Genomic DNA, 25,947 nt, shown 5'->3' on the forward strand with positions numbered 1-25,947 from the left:
AGGTGAGTTCACACCTACGAATCACTATTTTCTCGACACTACATCCAGAGCAAATGGTGGTATTAAAGGACATTGTTTAAGACCAACCTCCTTAGAAGGTGATTGGCTAGCCTTCATGCTTTAAATTAAATGAGTTTACTTATCAGCAAGCACTTGTTCTCTGTGTGCCTCCATAGAGCTACCTCTTTTCTGCTTCAGAGCCCAGCTCTATACAGGGCTTCGGGGGGGTGAAAAGGAACTGAGTGACCATTAGAAGGGATGATGCGTTTCCTATCTACAGAATTTAGCACTCAGAGGAACTGAGTGCACCCACCAGCTACTGCTCAAAACAACTATTTACTGCCATAGTATGACTCTTGTCTACGCTTAAAAAACAAAGTGGTGGTTGTAGCTATTCCTTCACAGTTAAAGCAGCAAAATCCCACGGGATGGGAGCAGTTATATCAGTATAAAGGTGCTTATACCAGTATAGCTTCTTGTGATTTGGAAACTGAAATAAGCTATAAACTATAAACCGTATAGCTATATCTACAGGAGGGCTTTTACTGTCCTCATCATGTCGGCAAAAAAAAATCACACCTCTTACTGACATAATTATGCCAGTAAAACCAACTCTTACAGCATCTCTCTGTGTTGGCAATATATGCGGAGAACAAGTTGTTTTTTGTAAATAGCCACTTCCTAGCCTTTAACTGGAAATAAAGTTACTTCTTCTGGTTACCATGAGTACTGCAGAGATACAAAGTATCCAAGTTCTATCCATTTTGGAATTAAGTGTTCCTGTATTTGGCTTTTCTGGATGATCTCTCATGTTACATGGGTAGTTTCTGAAAGATTCTTTTAGCTGTTTGTCTGGTTATATTTATCTAAGTAGTTATTTCTTTTTTCTTTTCTTTTTCTGTCTTGCAATAGAGCTCTCCAATTGTGAACCTGCTACTACAGTTCTTTATTGATTTCTGTCCTGTGATAGTTTGTCCTTGTATGTAGTTTCTTCTCAGCATGAAGTGTCTGCTTTGAAGTTGATAAATTCTTCATGGAGGCCACATACACACATTTACACACACTGTTGGAAGGTTTGCTGATGGGGAAGGGGTTATACCTGATGCAAACGTTTTGCAGTAAGCTTTTGCATTAACTCTGCTATCCAAGACGGTGTAGGATTTCTTACTGATAGGTGATATTAGCATTTCTTGCTATGTTCAAATGAATGATTGGACTGTCTGACTTTGAAAATACCTATTTATTATAAAGTTGAGAGTTGTAAGCTGGTATTTAAATAGTATACACACATCTATTTGAATTTTTGATAGTCTGTTCCATCCTAGTGGATGTCTGAGAATTATATTAATCTGTATTATAACATCCAGACTTGATTCTTTTTTTGCACTAAGGTAAATGTTGTCTGTTTACATGACTTCAAAAAAAATCCTCATCTCATAAAAGAAAATAAATGTCTTTAGTTACATTCCAAGGGAAAATAGTTTTGTACCTTAGATCGTACTTGACATAACGTCTTTGAAATGAATGATAACTTCTCTGATCTGGCTTTTTCTAGGTCACTGAACTATACTTCCAAAGTGTTTATACAATCTATTGGAATCAATAAACAATTTAAACTGATGTAACTGCAGAATGTTTGCAAGTCCCAAGAAAAATTGGAAGTATGACAAAATACAGCTATAGAAGTTTATCAGGGCAAACGGCCATTGAAATGAAATGACTTTTTTCCTCCAACATTGCAATAGAATACTGACATCTTAATCACATAAATAAGTAGCTAGTGGTTTTTAAAATGCATAATTAGTGGTTTTGGGCAACTGAAATTCCTTTATTTATAATTTAAGAAGCTGTGCTCTGAAAGCCATTTATAAAATATCTCCAATAGGAGTTATCACATCATTAGATGGTTTCAATTTAGATTATGGGTGTTACATTTTCTAGCATCATTTTATTTTCGGATGAGTTTTGATTTGGTGTAAATATTAACACTGACTTAAAATGTGGATTAGGCTTTATAGTTATTACGAAAATTAGACAGTTAAGATACTGGCAAAACTAATTAAAAAGGAGCTGATACTGTTTTTAATCATACTTAAGGTTTTGATTTTTGTAATTTAAGTTCAGGGCCTATGTGATCAACAAACATTTCTTATACCACAGTGCACACTAGTGGATTGTTCAGTAATGCTACTGAAGAAATGCATATAGCTTTTGCATTAAATACTTAATTTTCTGCTGTGGTACATGGATACATCTCATATGAGTGAATAAAATAGCAACTATGGTTTTTATATTTTTTCAAGATAGAGCATCTGACTCCTAATGACAGGTTTCAGAGTAGCAGCCGTGTTAGTCTGTATCCGCAAAAAGAAAAGGAGGACTTGTGGCACCTTAGAGACTAACCAATTTATCTGAGCATAAGCTTTCGTGAGCTACAGCTCACTTGACTCCTAATGGATATTTATAAACATGAGATCGGTAACCGTGCTTTGAAATCCTCCGAACAAACCGTAGCCGCTTTATTTCCTGTTTCAAAAAAGCAAATACTGTAAACTACAGCCACCTGTCTGACCTCTCTTTCCAGTATTAAACAACACAAGCAAATCTGACAAATTGAAATTGCTGTATACATGAGACAAAGTGCCCCACTCTCATGGACTAAGTTTCATTTGTGGAAATAGGAACTGGCATACTTGAATTGCTTACAAATATACTGGTTTCAGAGTAGCAGCCGTGTTAGTCTGTATTCGCAAAAAGAAAAGGAGGACTTGTGGCACCTTAGAGACTAACCAATTTATTTGAGCATGAGCTTTCGTGAGCTACAGCTCACTTCATCGGATGCATACCGTGTGCTCACGAAAGCTCATGCTCAAATAAATTGGTTAGTCTCTAAGGTGCCACAAGTCCTCCTGTTCTTTTTGCAAATATACTGTTTTACATGCACAAGTTCAGCAGCAATTTCTCTAGTGCTAGGGTTTGGAACTAGTGACAGGAAGTTGGAAGATCACATTACTAACCCTGCTCTTCCTTTTTTTCTTTTCTTTTTTTTTTGGGGGGGGGAGGTTATTTCTCTCTTACCTGCTCTATTTCATTCTGTGTCTGAGCATTTCAGCAGAGCTGCAGGTTTCTAGCAATTTATTGGATAAGAATATAATGTATTCCTTGTAATGTTCAGCCTTAGTTCAGTTATATGATGAAAATGCAGAATCCAGCCTTCTAACTCATAATTTCTTTTATATCAGATCAATTAAGAAAAGTCAGCAAATCACTCTGCCTTTTTCTAAGATTTCTTAAAATCTGTTACTCTGACAAGATTTTGTTTTGTTTTGTTTTTTTAGGTTCTACCTCGAGAAGAAAAGAATAATTTGAACTGCTCATATACACTGCTAGGTTCTAAATTAACTGTAACCATTCCAGAAAAAAAACATTGTCTGACTCAATGAAAAAATCTGCACAGTGATGGTCAAAGAGCAAACAAAATCTTAAACTATATAAGGAATCTGAAAATATGCCGATATATAAATCAGTGTTAACCCTCACCTGGATGACTGTCAGTTCTACGCATCCTCTCTCCAAAGGGAGATAGTAGAAACAGGAGGGGTTCAAAAACGGATGACAAATGATTAGATGCATGGAAATATTCTGTAGGAGGATAGGTTGAAAAGATTGGGACTGTTTACAGGGAAGACAAGGAGGCATACTAAATAATGAATAATTTAGAACAGGTAAAATGGATACAGAAAAATGGAGGAAAGAACAGGAATCTCGAAGTAGAACACTTACGGAATAACCTGCCCATATTTGGAGTTGCTCAGTTAGAAGTTGGTTACTCTCTGAAGCATGAGAATTTAGATCACATTGAAACCTTTGGGTTATCATTGTCATCTTTCTTGCGACTTCCCTTTTGGGGGTCGATGACTTCTATAGTCTTCTTCCAAAACTCATGATCATACACGAGGCTGTTGCGCAGATTGGCCTTTCTGAGGTCTATTGATATCTGGTCAATGTGCCGTGTCTTTGGTCTTCCCCTAGGTCATCTTCTGTCCACAATCATGGAAAAGCCATCCTACTGATATAGCTGTCTGATCTCCGCTTGATATGCCCATACCAATGTAGATTAGCCTCCCTCAACTTGTCTTCACTTGGAGAAACCCACATAAAGCCCCTTACAACCTCATTTTGTTTCCTATCATAGAATGTCCAACCATTTGACCATCTCAGCGTCTTAGTTTCTGCGATGGAGAGCATACTGATTTCCTTTCTGGTGGCTGGCCAAGTCTCTGTTCCATATGTTAAGATAGATAGATAGAATTACAGTTTTAAATACTCTGCCTTTTAACATTATTAAGGTCAGCTCCTACCATCTGCACCACAAAGCTTTAGAGTAATGCCAGGCATCACTCGGGGCGAATCATCCTAAGAATGACCATACTGGGTCAGACCAATGGTCCATCTAGCCCACTGTCCTGTCTTCCATCAGTGGCCAATGCCAGGTGCTTCAGAGGGAATGAGCAGAGCTCTCAATCATTGAGTGTTCCATCCCGTTTTCCACTCCCAGCATCTGGGAGTCAGAGGCTAGGGACACCCAGAGCATGGGGTTGCCTCCCTGACCATCTTGGCAAATAGCCATTGATGGACTTATCCTCCAGGAACTTATCTAATTATTTTTTGAACCCTGTTATAGTTTTAGCCTTCACAACAACCCCGGGCAACGAGCGCCACAGCTTGAGTCTGCGTTGTGTGAAGAATTACTTCCTTTAGTTGGTTTTAAACCTGCTGCCTATTAATTTCATGGGGTGACCCCTGGTTTTTGTGTTATCATGAACCATTGATACTAAATATTTAATCACTTTCACTCTTCTAAGCTCTCTGCGTATGATATCCTTTCTGGTGAGTCCTCTTCCCTCAGGTATCCTAGCCTTGATCTTACCAACATTCACTTGAAGTGCACGTCTCAAAACTATGTTGCCAGAGTTCAAAGTCGGGTTGCAAAGTCTCTCAATCTTTCACATATATCACTACGTCATCAGCAAACAGCAGGTTCCAAGGCACCTCCCTTCGTATATTCTCACTTAGCACAACCTTGACAACCACAAACATAAAGGGCCTCAAAACTGACCTGTGACACAGGCCAACATTTACTGGAAAATCTCTACTATGGCCCCGTTAAGTTTGACTATGATAATCACTCTATCATACATATCCTAGGATATCCATAGGATACAGAGGGCCCTCGACAAATTAGAGGATTGGACCAAAAGAAATCTGATGAGGTTCAACAAGGACAAGTGCAGAGCCCTGCACTTAGGACAGAAGAATCCAGTGCACCGCTACAGACTAGGGACCAAATGGCTAGGCAGCAGTTCTGCAGAAAAGGACCTAGGGGTTACAGTGAACGAGAAGCTGGATATGAATCAACAGTGTGCCGTTGTTGCCAAGAAGGCCAATGGCATTTTGGGATGTATAAGTAGGGGCATTGCCAGCAGATCGAGGGACGTGATCGTTCCCCTCTGTTTGACATTGGTGAGGCCTCATCTGGAGTACTGTGTCCAGTTTTGGGCCCCACACTACAAGAAGGATGTGGAAAAATTGGAAAGTGTCCAGCGGAGGGCAACAAAAATTATTAGGGGACTGGAACACATGAGTTATGAGGAGAGGCTGTGGGAACTGGGATTGTTTAGTTTGCGGAAGATTTGATAGGGGGAAGAGGGGGGATTTGATAGCTGCTTTCAACTACCTGAAAGGGGGTTCCAAAAAGGATGCATCTAGACTGTTCTCAGTGGTAGCAGATGACAGAACGAGGAGTAATGGTCTCAAGTTGCAGTGGGGGAGGTTTAGGTTGGGAACACTTTAGGAAACACTTTTTCACTAGGAGGGTGGTTAAACACTGGAATGCGTATTCTAGGGAGCTGGTGGAATCTCCTTCCTTAGAAGTTTTTAAGGTCAGGCTTGACAAAGCCCTGGCTGGGATGATTTAGTTGGGGATTGGTCCTGATTTGAGCAGGGGGTTGGACTCAATGACCTCCTGAGGTCCCTTCCAACCCTGATATTCTATGATTCTATAATCCTGGAGAAGACGGGGTATCCTTCTGGAACACCCTTCTGTTACACACTATACCATGTTTCATGGTCTCTGTATGTATATAATGTCTTCTGCAGTTTCCACGGTATGCATCTGATGAAGTGAGCTGTAGCTCACGAAAGCTCATGCTCAAATAAATTGGTTAGTCTCGAAGGTGCCACAAGTACTCCTTTTCTTTTTGCAAAGACAGACTAACACGGCTGTTACTCTGAACACTATACCAAACTATTTCTTACGGTACACAATTGTACGCCAAGACCATACTCAATTGCCATCTTTTTTCTCTGAACTTTTCCATGGGGATTCATAGTGCACGTATGGCATCAATTGTGCTCCTTGGCATGAATCCAGCCTGATCCTTCCAAATTTCAACCATTCCACACGGACACTTTTCAATAATCTTCTTCCATACTTTCACAGCAGGTGATATCAGCTTAATTGGTTGATAATTAGCACACATTATAATATCTCTTTCTTGTTTAAAAATAGGCACCACAAAGCTTTCACGCCATTTATCCAACATTTTCCCTTTCTTAAGAATATAATTAAACAAACTTATAAGATACTTAAAGCTTTCCATTCCCAGTGATTTAATTTCACCCACTAGTACTTCATCTGGCCCAAGTACTTTCCCCTTTTTAATTTTCTTAAGTGCCTCTGCAGCCTCTTCCTTCTGTATGCAATCTATCAGGCCCCAGTTCAGCTTACATGTTCTTAATTCCTCCTTTGGGTTCTCCTCATTCATCACTCTTTCAAAGTTATCACTCCAAACTTTGTTGATTAATTCTCCATTTATTTGCAATATTCCATATTCATTTATAGCATAAGCAAACTTGTTCATGTTCTCTCTTGCCCTGGCAAGTCTTTTGATGGTCTTCTCTCCCTCATGTCCTCTTCGTTAGTTATATAGCACATCACAGGCCACACTTTTAGCCCTCACAACACTTGTTTTGGCTGCTTTTTTTGCCTCCATGTATGCCATCTTATCTCTCCTCAAGCCACTGACCTGCTGTTTTTTTTATGAAGGTTACCATTTTTCACCCCCAACAGATTCTTTAACTTGAGGAGCCCACCACCCAAGTCTCCCTTCTTATCCTTTTTGTTGTTGGTTTAATCATTCCTAGGACTTCATGTGCCATTTCTAACAGTTTACTTTAATTTGAATCAGTTGTCCTCCACCCATCCCTGTGTGTAGTCAGGAAGTCTACACATTACTCTTTGTTTGAAGGTTTTCTCATTCCCATCTTTAAGTTGCCATCACTTAAGCCTCGCTGGTGCCCAGGGGCTCAGATGTTTCTGAGGTCTCTGCATTCTGAAGTTCATAAGGAGAAGTCTGTGCTGTCCCACAGTGCGCTCTCTGGGTATTCCCTTACAACTGATTATTTGTGATCTGTCTAAGAAATCCGTTTGGGACTTGTCCTCCACTGGCACAAGTTATGAGGTGGCTTCCCTTCTTCTGCAAGTGCAGTCACCAATCCCAATGCCAGACAAGTCTGTAGAACCATCTTCCCCCTCAAAATTTTCTGGTTCCAGTGCCTTATGACCTGCTTCATATCCAGCCTTATCAGTTCCACTGCGTACATTTTAGATCTGTTCCGATAAATGTCTTCTCATTGGATGGTATGTTTCTCGTAAGGCACAGCAACTCATTGAAAAACTTCTCTTTTGATCCTCTCCTAACTGTGGTGCACATCAACTTATTATATGGATAGTGAAATCTTGCCAACACAATTTAACATCCATTAGTCGGTCCAACCTTCTGGTAATCTCTCTCATATGCCTGTGCATAGTTTCATTTGGAATAGCTTCCAACATTATTTCAGGCAGTTGAACTCCCTGAGTAATAGATTTTGTAATCCTCCACCAGTTGGCTCTGCAACTTTCCCTATGATCTCTTGTATAAGTGCCATATTTACTCTTCGCCTCATTTTAAGACCTCGCATAGTTCCAGACTTCCTCCAGTGAATGTTCTACATTGCAACTTCCATATGTCCGCTTACTCACTTGCTTCTTTAACTTTAGCGGACTTTTCCCAGTTACAGTAGTCAAACAAGGCTGCTGTACCTTGCTTGCAGGGAACATCTTAGCTCTCTGAGGTACTTGACATAGACGTCAGTTCACATGAGCATGTCTGCTGGATGAGCGTTATAGGTCAGCCATCCAAACATGCGACCTTTGGTTTGAAATTGGAGTTTCCCTTTTCCTAGGTGAGCTGCCTACCAAGGGTGACAAGCTCCATCTGTCCTGACAATACCTTTGGTTTTTTTTAATAAACCTCTTTAATCATCATCAGTTTAGCGTTCCTTCTTCGCAAACTCCTGGTCAGCAAAAAAACATCCTTTTTTCCCTTTTATCTAGCAACTGTGCCCAACAATCAATAATTATTATAGACGGGGCTCGTAGCCCTGCCTATTATTAAGGTTGCCCAACATTTCCCATAAGACCCTATTTTCAGTAGCTTATAATTTTACCAGACTATTTGGGCTGAAATTTTCCATGCTGGGTGTCTGCCTCAGGCAGATCTTGGTTTTGAAAATTTCAGCCAGAATGATTCCCTCAGCTCTGAGGAAGAGGCTAGTGAAAGGTACATTTTGTCCATGTTTAAGAATTTGAGTGCCCTTTTCTTTAAACAGCTCTAGCATCTCCATGCTTTTGAGCAGGGACTTGAAATTTGTCGGGGGATGGCTCTGCGTTGTCCACATGAAAATCGCCCCGTATTTGGCCAAATTGTAAACCACTGAAAAATTGCAGTTCACACATGCTCAGTAGAGACTTCTTAAACTGGGACTTGCTGGACAAACAGACTGGAGCTAGGAACCAGTGGGCGGATACTGGGAAAAGTAAAGGGGGAGAGGTATGGGGGAGACAGATGGGATGAGGACCCTGAGAGTAAAGAGTGGGAGCTACTGTGGGGGGAGCAAAGACAGAGATCAGATGTGGAGCTGGAAAGGGGGAAGTGGAACTGGCTGGGCATCATGACAGGGCTTGTGGGAAGAGATCTGTGAAACCTACTGGCAAAGGTCCCATACCACTCTACTGCTGGTCCACGCTGAGGTTGACAATCTGCTATTGCTATCAGTTACTCCGTTAGCTTAAGTAGCAGAGGACTATGTGGTGGATCTAAAGGTTCCTTCCTTGCTAATATGATGCAACATGGTAGAGATCCTATTTTTTCAGTTGGCTATTTTAAAAATTGAGGGAATTACACACAGAAAAACTGTGTTAAAAACATTTTTAAGGTTGCAAAGTCAAACACTCAAAATTTATGAAATGCCAGAATTAAAATTCCCTGTGCAACCTTAATTTATCTCCCTTGTGCATATGCATCGTCATAGTCTTTAATTGCATGATCATATGCTGTTAGTGACTTCCTCAGCATCACAAAGGAACACTGTGGCAGCAGGAGGAATAGAAACCCATCCTCCAGGCAGCATTCAACTGCCTTAACCATAAGACCATCCTTTCTCTTCCTGCAGTCCTCAGCCTCATTCACTACATGCCTTCCAAATTCTGCAACAAATGAGACAGGGGTCATACAGACAACAGCCTCCTTTACTACACAGTCCTGTTTTATCTTCAGAAGAAATCCACTGCACCGATTGAGGCAGAGGTCTTGTGGGGAAAAAACAGTACTTGATCATGTAATGAGACTGCATCGTAATGCATAGACGTAAGGGGGCTGAATTAAATTTGCACAGGGAACCTTAATTCTGGCATCTCCTAACTTCGGAGTGCTGGACTTCGCAACCTGAATAATAATATTCTAACATAGTAAAGAGTTGGGGGGGAGGGGGAGAGAGAGACAGACAGACCACAAATGTGTAGGTCAGCAATGAAGAACATGTAAAAAGAGGCGATCCCCAAATCTTTTTTTTCTCCATGAACTCTTTTAGATTAACTCCTATTCTGAAAAGTTAAATGCATGGGGAAAGGTAAAACTGAAATCTTTTTAAAATGACTTTTTCAAGTAAAATGAAATAAACAGGGTGCATGTCATGAAAGAGTAAAATCCATCCGTTTGTTTTGCATGAACAGATGGAGGTTCTTGTTTGATATGAGCGTCTTTTAAAAAATTTAAGACTTAGAACTTTGCTATGTCTTGTAAGATGGAAACTGAACTTGCAGTTTCATAAAACTGTTTTGTGACTTTCAGGAATTTTTTAGTGGTTTGGGGCTTGTTCTCCTGTTTCATTTTGGTGGAGGGAATTTCATGAATCTAATTCTTCTTGTAAGAAGAGAAAATGGGACTTCATTGCTGGGGATGAAATAATTGTTTAGCTTTTCTATACCATAGCAGTAGTACAGATATGACACAAACTGTACAGTTACAAATCCATGCATATAAAATATGGACAATGCTTGCACATAATTGAAATTGTGGCTATATTTTCCCAATGCACCTCTTTGAAAGGTTTTTTTAGCTCAGTGATACTCAGACTGAGGCTCAGGAGCTGCAAGCGGCTCTTTAATATGTCTCTTTGCAGCGCATGAAATGAAAACACTGTGTGATTTAATTATTAACCCATCAGGATGCTTTTGCTATGTTAACTAATTGTAGTTGATAATTTTTATATATAATATAAATAATATAATATAATAATATAAATAATTTTTATATATATATGTATGTATGTAAGCTAAGTATTTCCGCTGTTGTCAGGGCCGGCAGCAGCGTTCCAAGCAGGTGCTTGGGGCGGCAATGTTTCCGCGGTAGTGGCAATTGGGTGGCAGCTTCTCTGTTCTGCCGGCCACGGCGGCAATTCGGCGAGAGTTTCTCTCTTCTGCTGTCTGTGGCGGCAATTTGGTGGCAACAGTTTTTTTCACTGTTTGGGGCGGCAAAAATGATCGAGATGGCCCTGCCTGTTGTACTGCTTAAATATGAATATATAGTAAATTAAACAATGAATTCACACTACTATGGCTCTTTTGGGTAATGCCGGTTGCTAATTTAGCTCGTGAACACCACTGAGGTCCGAGGATCACTGCTTTAGCTCTATCCCAGAGGAGAAAGAGAGGATTGAACTTTAACTTTCTATACATTCCAAATAGAAAGTAATAATTTGTGTTTCTTAATTTAAAAAGCTTCACAGCAAAAAGTGTCGGCCTTCTTTAAACTAAGAATATTTCTTCTATTTTCCCCCCTCTCTTATAGGTTTAACACTGGTTGGTCTACACCAGTAAATGGAGAAGAGATCCATAAACGAGTGAAAAATATTTTAAGGACACACAGTGCTAGGCAAAGGCTGACATTTGTAAGTTTTATGTTTTCAAGCTAAACACATTAATTTGTCACAAAATATTTAAGGGGAAAAATTGTCCTTCCTACAGATTTTGTGTAATAAAAGGTTTCTTTTCTGTGAAAGTCATGGACAGTGTGGCAGGCACTATGTAGCCTTTATGGACAGGGCTTGTGGGTAACTCCCTCACAGAGTGTCAAGGGATAGTGACATTATGTTCATCTTTACATTTCTCTCTCCTGCTCCAATTTAAAATAAACTTAATAGAAATGTGTTATGTGGATTGAGAGAGCTTAATTCCCAAATACCTGAATGTCACCCAGTCAGGGATACTGTATTCAGCTGTTTTGTACAGGTATCTTTAATCCTCAGAGGCATGTTATTTTTTCTTCATTACCTGACCTTCTATGAATGGTGGAGGAAGAGCGTGTTCTGTACGTAAGTAAGGAGTTTATGCCCTAGATCAGCGTATTCCATTCTTCTCTCAGTGAGAACTTTAAGGGCATTTGTAGTCAGATAAGTGAACCCATATCCTAGTGTGTCTGAGTCCTAGAAATACAGGCCAAGATTTTTTAAAAAGTTAAGCTTCTCCATCCATAAAAGCCATTCTGCTCTGGAAAATGATTTTGTAAAATTGGCATAATGAGATTCCGTTTTTATGTCTCGGTGACTCTAGGTCAAATCAATTTACAAGTAAAAAGGTTTTATTATAACTGCCTAACTCAACCTGGAATCTGAAAGTCTATGTGTTCATTCTGGCTCATGCTCCCCCAACAATAATTCTGTAGTTGAAATGCAATTAACAGTGCTGCTGATCTGTAAGCTAGGCTGGAATCCAAGTCACTCTCCTATAGCTGTGTCGGCGAGTCAGAGGTAATGAGAGTAAAAACACTAGTAAAATTCAAATTGGAGCAGATCTACACAGTAGTGATAATACTTAAGAGTTTTCATCCATGGAATTTAAAGGGTTTACAAAAGAGAGCTAGCGTTAGTGATGGGGAACCTGAGGTGCAGAACAGTGAAGTGACTTGCCAAGGTCACCCAATAGGTCAGTGGCACAGCTGGGAATAGAAACTGGTCTCCTGACTTGCAGTGCTACCCTATCCAAAGACAAGAAGGGATCGTCTCTTTTTTTTTTTATAACACTCTTCAGAGTACAACTGCGCTTAAAAAAATCAAATCTATGTAGCCAGAAATCTCTTTAGTCTGAACCTATTTCCTGAAGTTTCAAGTTGCTGAACTTAATCTGTCCTTTGTGCTTTGTTGACATACTAAACAGTATGACAGTCTGTTAAATGCTTTTGTGATGTTCCATTTAGGGCATGGCTACACTTGCAGATGTAGAACTCTATGAGTTAAACCAGCCCTCGGGGACCGCAGTAGGGAAAGCGCTGCAGTGTGTCCACACTGTCCAATTCAAGTGCACTGGTGTGGCCACATTAGCAGCTCGTGCAATGGCCACAGAGGGTAGTGCATTGTGGTAGCTATCCCAGCATGCAAGTGGCTGCAATGTGCTTTTCAAATTGGGGGGAGGGGGGAGTGTGACAGGGAGTATGTTGTATGTTGGGGGAGAGTGAGTGGGTTTTTGGGGGGGCTGATAGCATGTCAGCATGCTGTCTTGTAAGTTCAGACAGCAGCAGACCCCCTTTTCCCCTGCCTCTCAAGCAACATTCCACACTAATGGTTGCTTTGTCCTGCAGCAGATAAGCAGCCGGCTGTCAGAAACGGAGCTTTGAAAGGGCATATCCGCATTCCTACAGCTGATTCCAAACAATGACAAGAGTGGCCACTTCCAGGGATTATGGGAAGTTTCTGGAGGCCAATCGCAGAGCAGTAGCGCAACACCTCATTCACACTGAAGCTGGGGCGTTTCAGCCAAGACGCAGCGAGCATTCTGCTTCTCGGGGAGGTGGATTACCAGGAGCGCTCCAGCTGCAGAGTCCAGGCACTCTTAAGTGCCTTGCCAGTGTGGATGGGTCATGAGTTAGGGCACCCAGGGCTGCTTTAATGCACTCTAACTTGCAAGTGTAGCCAAGCCTACAGTCTGATAATTCCCCTCTTGAAGCTCTACCATTGTATTGGGGTGAATAGTGTTGAGAAATTTCCCTTCGCAAGATCTCTTATCTCCAAAGCACAGACTTCTCTTGTCACTCCACCTGTGCGTGCAACATAGCTGAGGGTGAGCAAAACATTTTATATGCCATAACAGCTTACTGCAGCACTGAGTGTCTTAAGCCATTCTTTATTGAGAACTTCATGAATACAAACTCCTACATCTTCAGCTCTCTGGCACAAATAGCAATTACGCCTGCACTCAGGTTTCACTGCGACAGATTAATGGAGTATGGAAAGTCCGTTTTGGTCAAAGGTTGATTTGAGATGTTGGTGCTATCACGTTTTTTGTCACTGGACATGAAGGAAGGAAGGAGGCTTGGTCTCATCTTTATCCTCAACATTCTCTTAATATTAAAACATTCTCGTTTTTCTCCCATCATGAAAATCTTACTGATTCCCAGCTACTGTATCATACTTTCCCTCCCCTCTTGATCATATGGACAATTCCTTCCTACCAACTCTCTCTTTGACACCTTGTAGACTAGCTTTCTGTAGAGTCAAGTGGCAAAACTGCTCTTACTAAAGAAACCCATATGACAATATCTTGGCAGGATCTAATGGCTTGAGCTCTCTCTCTTCACATTTGAAAGGACTGATAATGCCTCCTTGTCCCCAGTCTTCCAATTCAATGTACTGTGTCTTGGTTTTTCTCCTTCCTTTTTAACTAGCTCTATAGTACTTTTTTTTTATCTTCTCCTTCTCTCCCTCTCTGTCAGAGTTCCTGGGACTCCATTCTTGACTCTGTCCTCCCACTCTCTCTGGGTCATCTCATCCATAACTATCTTTACAGTAGTAGTTACCCATAAATCTACTTCTCTGCTTCTTGTTGTTACTTCCAATTCTACATCTTGCTGCTACCTCAGATTCACGATAGTGAACCCAGGCTTGGCTATTCCCCTACCCCCATTTATCTCTGCTTTTTCCTGAATTGGTTCATACCATCACCATTTTTCCTGTATTACAGGCTCTCATGCCTAGGGTCATTTCTGATTAGTCTTTGATTCTTCTGTCCTGTCCAAGCCATTGCCCAAACTTGTCATTTCCTTTTTTCACAACTCTTTCAAAATTAATCTCTTCTTTTCACACCCGCTGCCAAGGTGATAATCCATGCTCTAGTAATTTCCTTCCTAGGCTACTGTAACCTCTTCCTCATTGGCCTTCTCCTCTTCTCTTCTTCCCATTTTAGTGCATCCAAAATATATCTGCTAAGATCCACATGTTGTCAGAGCTCTCCAATAGCTCCACTCTGCTTTTATACTTTCCCTCATCTACACCCCTAACCCAGCCTCCTCACTATGTTCTGCCATACTTCCTGTTTAACTCTCCCGTGTCTCTTTTGCCCACTCTTAAATTTCATGTCTCCTTTCATGCTCCCCCACTTCACACTCCAAGTTCCATGCAGCCTCTCTGGGTATGCTCCACTGCTACCTGGCCTGTGCCTGCGGGGCTTGGGATAATGGGATAATGATTAATTAATAATCATTAATTTGTGTTGCACTATCCTCTGAACCACCAGTCGAGGATCAGGGTCCCATAATTCAGGGTGCTGTATAACATCTGGTAGAAAGACACTTCTTGTCCTAGAGAGCTCAAAATCTAGGTTGTGATAGGAGGCAACAGGTAGGTGAGGCAGATGAGGAGGGGAGGACAAGGTAATAATACAGCAAACAAATTAGCATACAGGAAACAGAGGTCTTGGCTCAGGTCTCCACTCCTGTCCAAATTTGTTATACTTACGGAAGAGTCTCTAATTCCTGTTATTCCAGAGAGCATGGGCCTAATGTCTCTAACCTTTACAAATAACCACAGACCTTGAGATCAAGTGCAACATCAGCCAACTGGGTTTTGCTAGTTTTTATATCTGTAGTGCCTTCTGAAAATACTGTGACCAAAACTCTGGAGACTATTCCAAAGGGGGCCACTACTGCTCCAATTATAATGTGTGGAAAACTAGAACTGGGCAAAATATTTCATCTGAAACTCTTTCACCAAAAAATGCAGATTTGGGTTGACCAAAATGTTTTGTGGATTTGTTGATTTTGGCAAATGGTTTCAGGTTCAGAACAAGAAAAAAACAGGAAATGTTGAAATGAACTATTTTGCCTTAATTTAAATGAAATATTTTGATTTTTTTGGGCTGGCTTCACCAGGAGATGTAGGTATCATTCACAAAATGGAAGCGAAGGTGATGGCAGTGCCCCACTTATGCGGAGTAGCTCAGTGGTTAGAGCACCCACCTAGGGAGACTCTGGTTCAAATCCCCCACTCTGGAACAAGGACTCAGGTCTCCCGCCTCCCAGGTGAAAGTCCTAATCACCAGGCTATCAAGTATTCTGGGTGGCGCTCGCCATCATCTCCGGTTGAAGCTGTTCCACATAGTATATCCACTGGGCCAGAGAAAGTGAGAACAACTCTATACTATAATCCTAGTGGTTATGGCGCTGACCTGGACTTCAGTCCCTGCTCCTATGAATATTTATTTGATTTATTTTTGTTTTTTGGACCTGCTAGCAAACCAAAAACTCTGTTATTCAGACAGCTCTATGGACAGCATCTTCCTGTTTACATTTGATGCATCTTCTTATGCCTTCCAAAATTTAATTTGCTTCTGGCAAACATTTCCGGGTTTATCACTGCAGCTGATTCCTTCTGCTTGGTGCTTTGTAGTGTGTGACTGCTGAGGGCAGAGTCAGATTTCCTGTTTACACATGCACCCTCATTACCTTCTATTTCTCTATGATAAATAGCGTTAGCCTTTCCACTGTCCTAGGCCATTCAGTTTGCTCTCCATTTTATTTCTTTTTTTCCTTATATTCACTGTCCTGTTTCCCAGTTTTGTGTTCTCAACCAGTTTGATTATATTAACGGCATATGTGAAAAGTAATTTGTTCACTAATCCTTGCAACAGTTGGCTTCTGCTGAAAACATCCTTTAGCTTCAACTCTGTATAGTCCTTTATTCTATATCTGCACAGTAAGTGTGGGTAAGTAAAGGAAGGGTGTGACACTACACCCCCATATTCTTCATAGAGATATTGTTATGATATGATTATGGCATAACAATGATGTATTTTATACAAGATAGATTATGTGATGTATCATTGAAAAGGTTATGATTTACTGAATAAGATTATCCTATCTGTATACATTTTTGTTTCTGAAGTTAGGAATATTGTCTATGCATCTATTACAAATGTGTTTACACCTGGAGAATGCCCATTAGGCAGAATGCAATCAGTCTAGATGTCTGGTTGGGAAGGGCCATTAGGGGGAGCAATAGGTTTTAGAAGATGCTAATCTCCCGCCAGGGGAGCCTTGCTGAGGATGCTGCAAACAGCCTCTGAGTCATGGCTGCGGTGGCCCTACAGGGACATGTGACCCAGTCACCTGATATTGGACTCCATGATAATACTAGTGTTTTTCCGCTGACCGGGGCACGGGAATCAAACTGGGACACAAAGGGTTCCCACCATATGTAAAACTATTTAAGGCAGGGGAGTGACATCATCGTGGTTGGTTCTTCGCTGGCTCCCTGCCCAAGATGACTGCTGTAAGAACACCTAAGAAACAAAAAGACTGAGCTGGGGGAGAAGGGCTGAACCCAGGCTAAAGGGTTATCTAGCCTGAGAAAGGAATAGCTGGAATTTTAAGCTGCAAATCAAGTGCAGCTTGCCTTCAAGATTCTCTGCAATTTGCCTAAAACAACATTTAGGGTGAGAATTTGCTACACATCTCCAATTTCTTTAATAAATTAAACTTAGATTGTGTGTTTGTTTTGTTTACTAGGTAATCTGCTTTGATCCGTTTGCTTTCCCTTATAATCACTTACAATCTATCTTTTGTAGTTAATAAACTTGTTTTGTTTTGTCTAAGACCAGTGTGTGGAAAACATAACTGTGGGGCAGAAAGCTGTGTATATTCCTCTCCACATTGAGGGAGGGGGTGAATTTTGTGAGCTTATGCTATACAAATCTCTGTGCAGTGCAAGACGGTATAATTTTGGGTTTACCTGCTGGAGGGGGGTGTGCACATGAGTACTGGTCAATTCCTTCGCTGAGCTTTCCCATGCAGAGCTGATCTCAGCATCTATGTGAAGCTGCAGCTGGGTGTGTCCCTACCTGTAAGTATGCTGGTAAAGTTGAGTCTGACGCCTGAGGAAGGGCTTGGCAGGCTGCACAACAATACAGCGGAGAGGAAACCCAGACTGGTGGGTCAGACGGGCCAGTGGTACTCCAGTTTCAAGTGGCACCCTGGCGGGGGGGAACCCATCGCAAAGGGATTCCTACCTTCTAGTCTTGGTTGTTCTACTGACTTTCAGTGGGTAATATGCTACTTACCTTTCGCACAGGGGACCAATTCTTTAATGTTTGTTAAGCACTCAGACGATGAAGAATCCTAAGTAGTTTTTAAGACTATCTCTGCAGAGTCAGTAAATATATCATAGTTACCTTAAAGTCTGGTAAACTAAGTACATACCCTTCTCAGCCCCACATACCTGATTTAGTTGGGGATTAGGTCCTGCTTTAAGCAGGGGGTTGGACTAGATGACCTCCTGAAGTCCTTTCCAACCCTGATATTCTATGATTCTCCCTGGAATGAACATTTTTTGTCCTCTAGAATGCCACTAACTGTTTAAAATGCATTACCTGTCTGACAGTGACCTATTATAATGAGCTAATGAATCTTTATGATTCCATTTTCCCCTTATGCAAGATACAAATGCAGTGCTGCTACCAGCATGCGTCCTAGCACTCAACCCTGTGTGTGTATAGTAGGCATGAGTGACTGCCATCGTCTGCTCAGGCCCTTGGATGGACAGATCCCAGAAATTCTTTCCACTTTATTACCTGAAAATTATTAGCTGAGTTCCAGTGATTTTAATTAAAACTGATCATAAGTAGGATTTGGTTCATTACACCTTTTCCTTTCTCTCCCTCAAGAAATGTAAGCAGTTTAATAGTCATTTACTAAATGGAAGGAAACTATTTTTAAATGAAACTATTGTAATCAGAACCCGGGCTAATGAGAATTTGATTTCTGTTTTTTAGGATGAGAGTAACTCATCAAAAGGAGACTCAAGTAAGACCAGAGAAGTTTCATGTAAAGACTCATTATGTGGCAGTGAACTACAGAGCAGGTATGAAGTTTGGTTATGTGGTCCTATCTGGTAATTGGTATAGAAACAACATGTACACCACATGGCTAACATCTAGCTGCAAAATGGATACTTAAAGAATTCATTTTCTATTTTAAATTATGCTGTAAAATGGCCAGATGGTTCTCTGAGTTAGGCTTACTAAGATTTTTTTTTACTTAAAAGCAAAAATACACTTAATTATCATTGTGTCTTCCATGCTGCTCTGACTGACACTGTGTCAGTGTAACCTTCATTAATCCCTATTTTCAGGATTCAGAGTAGCAGCCGTGTTAGTCTGTATTCGCAAAAAGAAAAGGAGGACTTGTGGCACCTTAGAGACTAACCAATTTATTTGAGCATAAGCTTTCGTGAGCTACAGCTCACTTCATCGGATGCATCTGATGAATTTGGATTTTATCATCTCAGCCAGAGAGCAAATTTTCTATTTTTAAAAAGTATTTCGTTATCTTTTAAATTACAAAAATGTGAAAATTGATGCTTAGTAGCTAGACAGCTTTTCCCAGGCATGTAACTGAGAGAGGATTTTTATTTTTAAATTTAAGATCAAGTGTTGTACTCTATGCTTCATCTGTGATAGGGTGGACTAAACATAGTACTAGACAGTTTAGTGTATGTATTTCAGATGAGACTTCAAACACTGAAGTCCTGTCTGATTTATATAGGCCTAGTATCTTCGGGCACTCTTCATCTGAAGAGATACTTGCTCCAGCGTTCTTAATCATAGTGCATTGGTTCAGTGCCATCCTGTACCCTAGAGATGCTTGAAACTCGGGGTGGGGCTGGGAGGAGGGCTTGAGAAAAGGTCCGTTGGTGGTAGTTTGTGAAACACTTCGGGATTTCTGAAGATGAAAGGCACTATATACATCTAAAACATTATTAGGTCTATGTACCTTTGCTTTTTGTTTTTAAAAAAGCCCTCCAGAATTGCAGTGCTAAATCTAGGTGGATTTGACCTAAAATAGCTATGTTTTGACACTTAAATGTGATGCAAACTTTCACAATGATTGCCAAGTCATCATTGTATATGCAGACAGGAAGAACATTCATACTGTGCAGTGTAGTGAATGTGTAACTTTTAGTGGTTTGCTATTAGCATCGTTTAAAAAACCCTACATTTTAATTTCTGCAGTTAGGGTGTAACTAAGGGTTACGATAACAATCATTCTCTCTTCTGTCAAAGAGCACTTACTTTTCTCTTTATCAAGTTTTAAAGCAATTACTAGGTAAGTTGTTGGTAACACTTCTATACTTACTGCCACCGCTTTATCATAAGTGTATCCCTTATGATCCCTTACCCTGCCAGTTGAAGCAAACAAAGTATCTGTATGTCTATGTACACGCGTCTCTATATTGAGACAGCTTTGGGACTTTGATGTTGAAACGTCAAGCCTTGGGGGAAAAAAAAAAAAACAAATCCCAGTACTACAGTATTAAGAAATGACGGGATATGAAATGGGGCACTCAAGTTGGGAAAGTACTGCATCTTGGAGTTAGACACTGGCAACACTAATTCCACTCCACAGAAGGCAAAGAGACATAAGAACTCAAGGATAATCTGACAGCTCAGGGTTTGCACAGTTTTTGTCAACAGGATACAAGGACAGAGACAAAGTTCAGAGGAGGACATGGTACTGCCGACCAAATGTTTGCAGTAAAGTAGATGATTGAAAACCACTGGGAGTATGGAAAAGGTCCATCTTGTGTGAAATATTTAGTGTATGACTCACTCTGAAAAGAACTTCTGGGACTCCTAAAGGAGATGTATGAGGGAATAAAAGCACATGATAGGTATTTCAGAGTGGGCAGTTGTGTGCAGAAATCCTGCTGTTAATGATTTGTGTGTGTAATTCCCAGATCACTTTGCTCAGATGGTCAGGATGGTTTCCAGTTAAGACAAGAGACTGGCTTTTCTGTAACATGGCTGTCTTTGTCCATACCAATGCTGCATATCTCATGAGCAAGCAGTGACTAATGGAAATACACCAAAAATAGACAGCCCTTAAGCTTTAAGGCTTTGTCATGACCTTGATATGGAATTTGCTGACTTTACTCTCATTCTTGATGAGTCAGCCATGTTTGCCACTGTGATGGTTTTTGAATGGAAGCACATGAGGAACTTTAGTTTTTCTGGCCCAAATTACGTTTTAGTAGAAGAAAGTGAAAATACAGACTCTAGGAAGCACTTTGTCTAAATAAGAAAGTAGAACTGTTCGTTGAGTTGTATATATGAAGGAGGATGCATTGTCCTAGTAGGATATTTATTTGCTGGACTGAGGTCTGTGGCTTCTCTTCTGGAGGACAGGTAGTAGCATGGGCTGTGCAAAAGAAAATACTAATCTGGTATCTTGACCTAGCCCCAATTCCTGGAGGCCTCCAATTCTACAGAACTGCCCAAATTCAATGTGGGACTATGAGGATCTCTTGCTGATTTGACATTCCCTGTGTGTTGGTTTCTTATGTGTCAAAGTTGTAAAGTGCAGTTCTACCTGGCTGGTAAGGAAAGCTATGTTTAATTTACTGCAAATAGTCAATTGATTTAAAATGCCAGGGCCTGTTTTTGGCGAGGGGGTTAAATGTCAAGATGGCCTTTATGCATTTTCAGCCTTGTGTCCACAATTGTGGGCACAGGTGATGCCATTTTTACCCAACTCCCTGTTTATATAGCATGTAGACTGGCTTCCAAATTACATTGTTTGTGCCCCAGCATGTAATTGTAAGTGGAAGATTATACCTTCTGTTTATCATGTGCTATAAGAGAGGCCAGGGTTTAGAGATCTGGCCCTAAATCTCTATCCTTCCCCACCCAATTCCCGTTGTTTTAAGTGCACCTTTCAGTGGAAATCTCATTACAAGATGCTGTAGCTAGCTAAAAATACACTCATGAATAATTTCACATATGTTGGTTAACTCATTTATCCCCTTGTTTAATACATATTAACTTCAAGACAGAATATTAAGACCTGGAAATTCTGTCACCCTGCTGGAGTGGTGTGACTTGACTTGATCAACATATTCATAAGCCACACAATTTTGAAATTTACCTGTAAAATCAAATCTTACTTCTATTTTCTAGACAAAAATGGACACCAGTAAACTTCACGTAGACAGTAGGGTTGTGATCTGAACCTTTAGAGAAGGGGGTAAACATTTCAAAAACACCAAGTCATTTAGGTGTGTTTGGAAACTTTACCCCAGAACTGATTTTTACCTTTTTAATTTTTGATGATTTTTACCTTTTTAACTTTTGATGATCTAATTTCAAATATAATAACATAAAATCTGACTGGCTGGTTTTATTATAATGCAACCATTTATTTCAAAGCTTCTAACAGAAAGCAAACAATCCATGGAGCTTAGATATATGAATGCATTAAAATTTGTCAGTGCTTGGTAATGAAAACTTTCAGAGGATAAATTCTACTCGATGGTTCTAGGAAAATGAATTATGGAAGCTACTGGTATATGAAAATCTTTTCTTACAAATATTAAAACACTGACAATAATGGGAAGAAACAAGTAACATTCCATTGCCATTATATCATAATGTATTTGGTAAAATATATTTTTAACCTGAGATGGTGAGGACAGAACACATTATAGCTGCAACTGCAGTCATTTAATTTACCTTGAGTAGATTGTCTTCATATTGAAATAGCTGCTCATGGTTACATTTTGACCTTCAAAGGACACAAATCCTATGTAGCTGCTGCATACAAGGCTCAATGCCTAGTCATACTGCCAATCAAAATACAGTAAAGCAACCACATTCTGTTCCAAAACAAATTCTGCCTCTATTTCGGAGGTATTTATAAAGGGTACTTGGTTACATGAACGAAGACTTCTGTATTTCAGTAACATGGGCTTCTGTTTCTTAGAATAATTGGGGTATAATTATATTTCTACTTGTAAAATGTCACTGTTGCTCAGCACTGTATCTGGGTTCACATTGCATTTACAGACTCATGTTTCCTCTTCCCCTCAGATTGATCATTTTGGCTTTGCTTATGTTAACAGTTCATCAGTTCAGCAGAACACCACCGTTCACTTGGATAATGGTGAATATTGGTCCAACCGTGCAGCTGCGTATAAAGGAAAACCCCACAGAGCTATCTTTGAAGACAGCCTGGAGAAAATATACAGAAACATGTACAAAAAAGCTTCTGGCACCATTTCAAAAAGAAAAATACACTCCTGATAGCAATACAACCAGAAATGTACAGTGCACAAGGTTACTATTTTTAATGAGAAATATTTTTGTGTAACAAATATTTGTACTCTTATTTTTTAACATGTACTCTTCACTGGGACGAACTCTTATGGGCTAGTGGGGCTTTGAGGCTGGGACCCCAAAAGCAAAATGTTAAAATAAAAAGAAAATCCGAAACAATTGAAGGTAAGCAGGCGCATTGTTCCCTTAAGAAGCTAGGATGGTGCTCTTTCACCCACCCCCTCGTCGTCTGTTTCAGTTCTGAAGCAGGTGCTGAGTAAGCTGGATGTTCCTATCAGTCATCAGTGCAGGCTTTGATTGTAGCCAACTCTATTTCAGTTATTAGCAATTTAATTTAAGTGGTTGAAAGCGACACCTGCCCCGGTGTTTAAAGAGCTAGTGAGATGATCATAGTACAATACTATCTGTTTAGAGGGATTTTTTTAGAAGGATAATGTCTGCTCATTCCAGGTCTGGAAATGGAGAAGGGAAAAATTCTGAGAATAACCCTGTAGCTGTGTTGAAAGTATTTCCCAGCACTTTCAGCCATGAACTTTCTATTAATGTCAAGCTCTTCTGAAAATAACTATCTCTATATTGCAAAAAGAAAAGGAGTACTTGTGGCACCTTAGAGACTAACCAATTTATTTGAGCATAAGCTTTCGTGAGCTACAGCTTACTTCATCGGATGCATACCGTGGAAACTGCAGAAGACATTATATACACAGAGACCATGAAACAATACCTCCTCCCACCCCACTCTCCTGCTAGTAATAGCTTATCTAAAGTGATCACTCTCCTTAAAATGTGTATGATGATCAAGTTGGGCCATTTCCAGCACAAATCCAGGTTTTCTCACCCTCCGCCCCCCCCCCCCCCCACACACAAACTCACTCTCCTGCTGGTAATAGCCCATCCAAAGTGACCCCTCTCCTTACAATGTGTATGATAATCAAGGTGGGCCATTTCCAGCATAAATCCAAGTTTAACCAGAACGTCGGGGGGGGGGGTAGGAAAAAACAAGGGGAAATAGGCTACCACCACTTTCTACAAGCCATTACCCTCTGATCCCACTGAGAGTTACCAAAAGAAACTACAGCATTTGCTCAAGAAACTTCCTGAAAAAGCACAAGATCAAATCCGCACAGACACACCCCTGGAACCCTGACCTGGGATATTCTATCTACTACCCAAGATCCATAAACCTGGAAATCCTGGGCGCCCCATCATCTCAGGCATTGGCACCCTGACAGCAGGATTGTCTGGCTATGTAGACTCCCTCCTCAGGCCCTACGCTACCAGCACTCCCAGCTACCTTCGAGACACCACCGACTTCCTGAGGAAACTACAATCAATTGGTGATCTTCCTGATAACACCATCCTGGCCACTATGTAGAAGCCCTCTACACCAATATGCCACACAAAGATGGACTACAAGCCGTCAAGAACACTATCCCTGATAATGTCACGGCTAACCTGGTGGCTGAACTTCGTGACTTTGTCCTTACCCATAACTATTTTACATTTGGGGACAATGTATACCTTCAGATCAGCGGCACTGCTATGGGTACCCTCATGGCCCCAAAGTATGCCAACATTTTTATGGCTGATTTAGAACAACGCTTCCTCAGCTCTCATCCCCTAACGCCCCTACTCTACTTGCACTATATTGATGACATCTTCATCATCTGGACCCATGGAAAAGAAGCCCTTGAGGAATTCCACCACGATTTCAACAATTTCCATCCCACCATCAACCTCAGCCTGGTCCAGTCCACACAAGAGATCCACTTCCTGGACACTACAGTGCTCATAAACAATGGTCACATAAACACCACCCTATACCGGAAACCTACTGACCACCATTCCTACCTACATGCCTCCAGCTTTCACCCTGACCACACCACACGATCCATCGTCTACAGCCAAGCTCTGTGATACAACCGCATTTGCTCCAACCCCTCAGACAGAGACAAACACCTACAAGATCTCTATCAAGCATTCTTACAACTACAGTACCCACCTGCGGAAGTGAAGAAACAGATTGATAGAGCCAGAAGAGTTCCCAGAAGTCACCTACTGCAGGACAGGCCTAACAAAGAAAATAACAGAACGCCACTAGCCGTCACCTTCAGCCCCCAACTAAAACCCCTCCAACGCATTATTAAGGATCTACAACCTATCCTGAAGGATGACCCAACACTCTCACAAATCTTGGGAGTCAGGCCAGTCCTTGCCTACAGACAGCCCCCCAACCTGAAGCAAATACTCACCAACAACCACATACCACACAACAGAACCACTAACCCAGGAACCTATCCTTGCAACAAAGCCCGTTGCCAACTGTGCCCACATATCTATACAGGGGACACCATCATAGGGCCTAATAACATCAGCCACACTATCAGAGGCTTGTTCACCTGCACATCCACCAATGTGATATATGCCATCATGTGCCAGCAATGCCCCTCTGCCATGTACATTGGTCAAACTGGACAGTCTCTACCTAAAAGAATAAATGGACACAAATCAGATGTCAAGAATTATAACATTCATAAACCAGTCGGAGAACACTTCAATCTCTCTGGTCACGCAATCACAGACATGAAGGTCGCTATCTTACAATAAAAAAAACTTCAAATCCAGACTCCAGCGAGAAACTGCTGAATTGGAATTCATTTGCAAATTGGATACTATTAATTTAGGCTTAAATAGAGACTGGGAGTGGCTAAGTCATTATGCAAGGTAGCCTATTTCCCCTTGTTTTTTCCTACCCCCCCCCCCCCCGACGTTCTGGTTAAACTTGGATTTATGCTGGAAATGGCCCACCTTGATTATCATACACATTGTAAGGAGAGGGGTCAGTTTGGATGAGCTATTACCAGCAGCAGAGTGAGTTTGTGTGTGGGGGAGTGGAGGGTGAGAAAACCTGGATTTGTGCTGGAAATGGCCCAACTTGATTATCATAGACATTGTAAGGAGAGTGATCACTTTAGATAAGCTATTACCAGCAGGAGAGTGGGGTGGGAGGAGGTATTGTTTTATGGTCTCTGTGTATATAATGTCTTCTGCAGTTTCCACAGTATGCATCCGATGAAGTGAGCTGTAGCTCACGAAAGCTTATGCTCAAATAAATTGGTTAGTCTCTA

At 40.9% G+C, this 25,947-nt stretch overlaps 1 protein-coding gene across 5 annotated transcripts in view; it reads left to right on the forward strand.

Annotated features, from left to right (window-relative positions):
- Window positions 1–23,420, forward strand: part of SPATA6 (spermatogenesis associated 6) — a 57,934-nt gene extending 34,514 nt beyond the window's left edge. For 4 of the 5 annotated variants that reach the window (XM_073357771.2, XM_073357774.2, XM_073357773.2 and 1 more), the window contains 3 exons: window positions 11,235–11,334; window positions 18,482–18,570; window positions 22,574–23,420. In XM_073357771.2, coding sequence (XP_073213872.1) covers window positions 11,235–11,334; window positions 18,482–18,570; window positions 22,574–22,853 — 469 coding nt within the window. In that variant the 3' untranslated portion in view covers window positions 22,854–23,420. The remainder of the gene's footprint in view (window positions 1–11,234; window positions 11,335–18,481; window positions 18,571–22,573) is intronic. The other variant, XM_073357772.2, reaches the window with a different exon arrangement.
- Window positions 23,421–25,947: the final 2,527 nt, after the last annotated feature.

The sequence above is a fragment of the Lepidochelys kempii genome, chromosome 8 (genome assembly GCF_965140285.1).
Source record: "Lepidochelys kempii isolate rLepKem1 chromosome 8, rLepKem1.hap1, whole genome shotgun sequence".
NCBI lineage: Eukaryota > Metazoa > Chordata > Testudines > Cheloniidae > Lepidochelys > Lepidochelys kempii.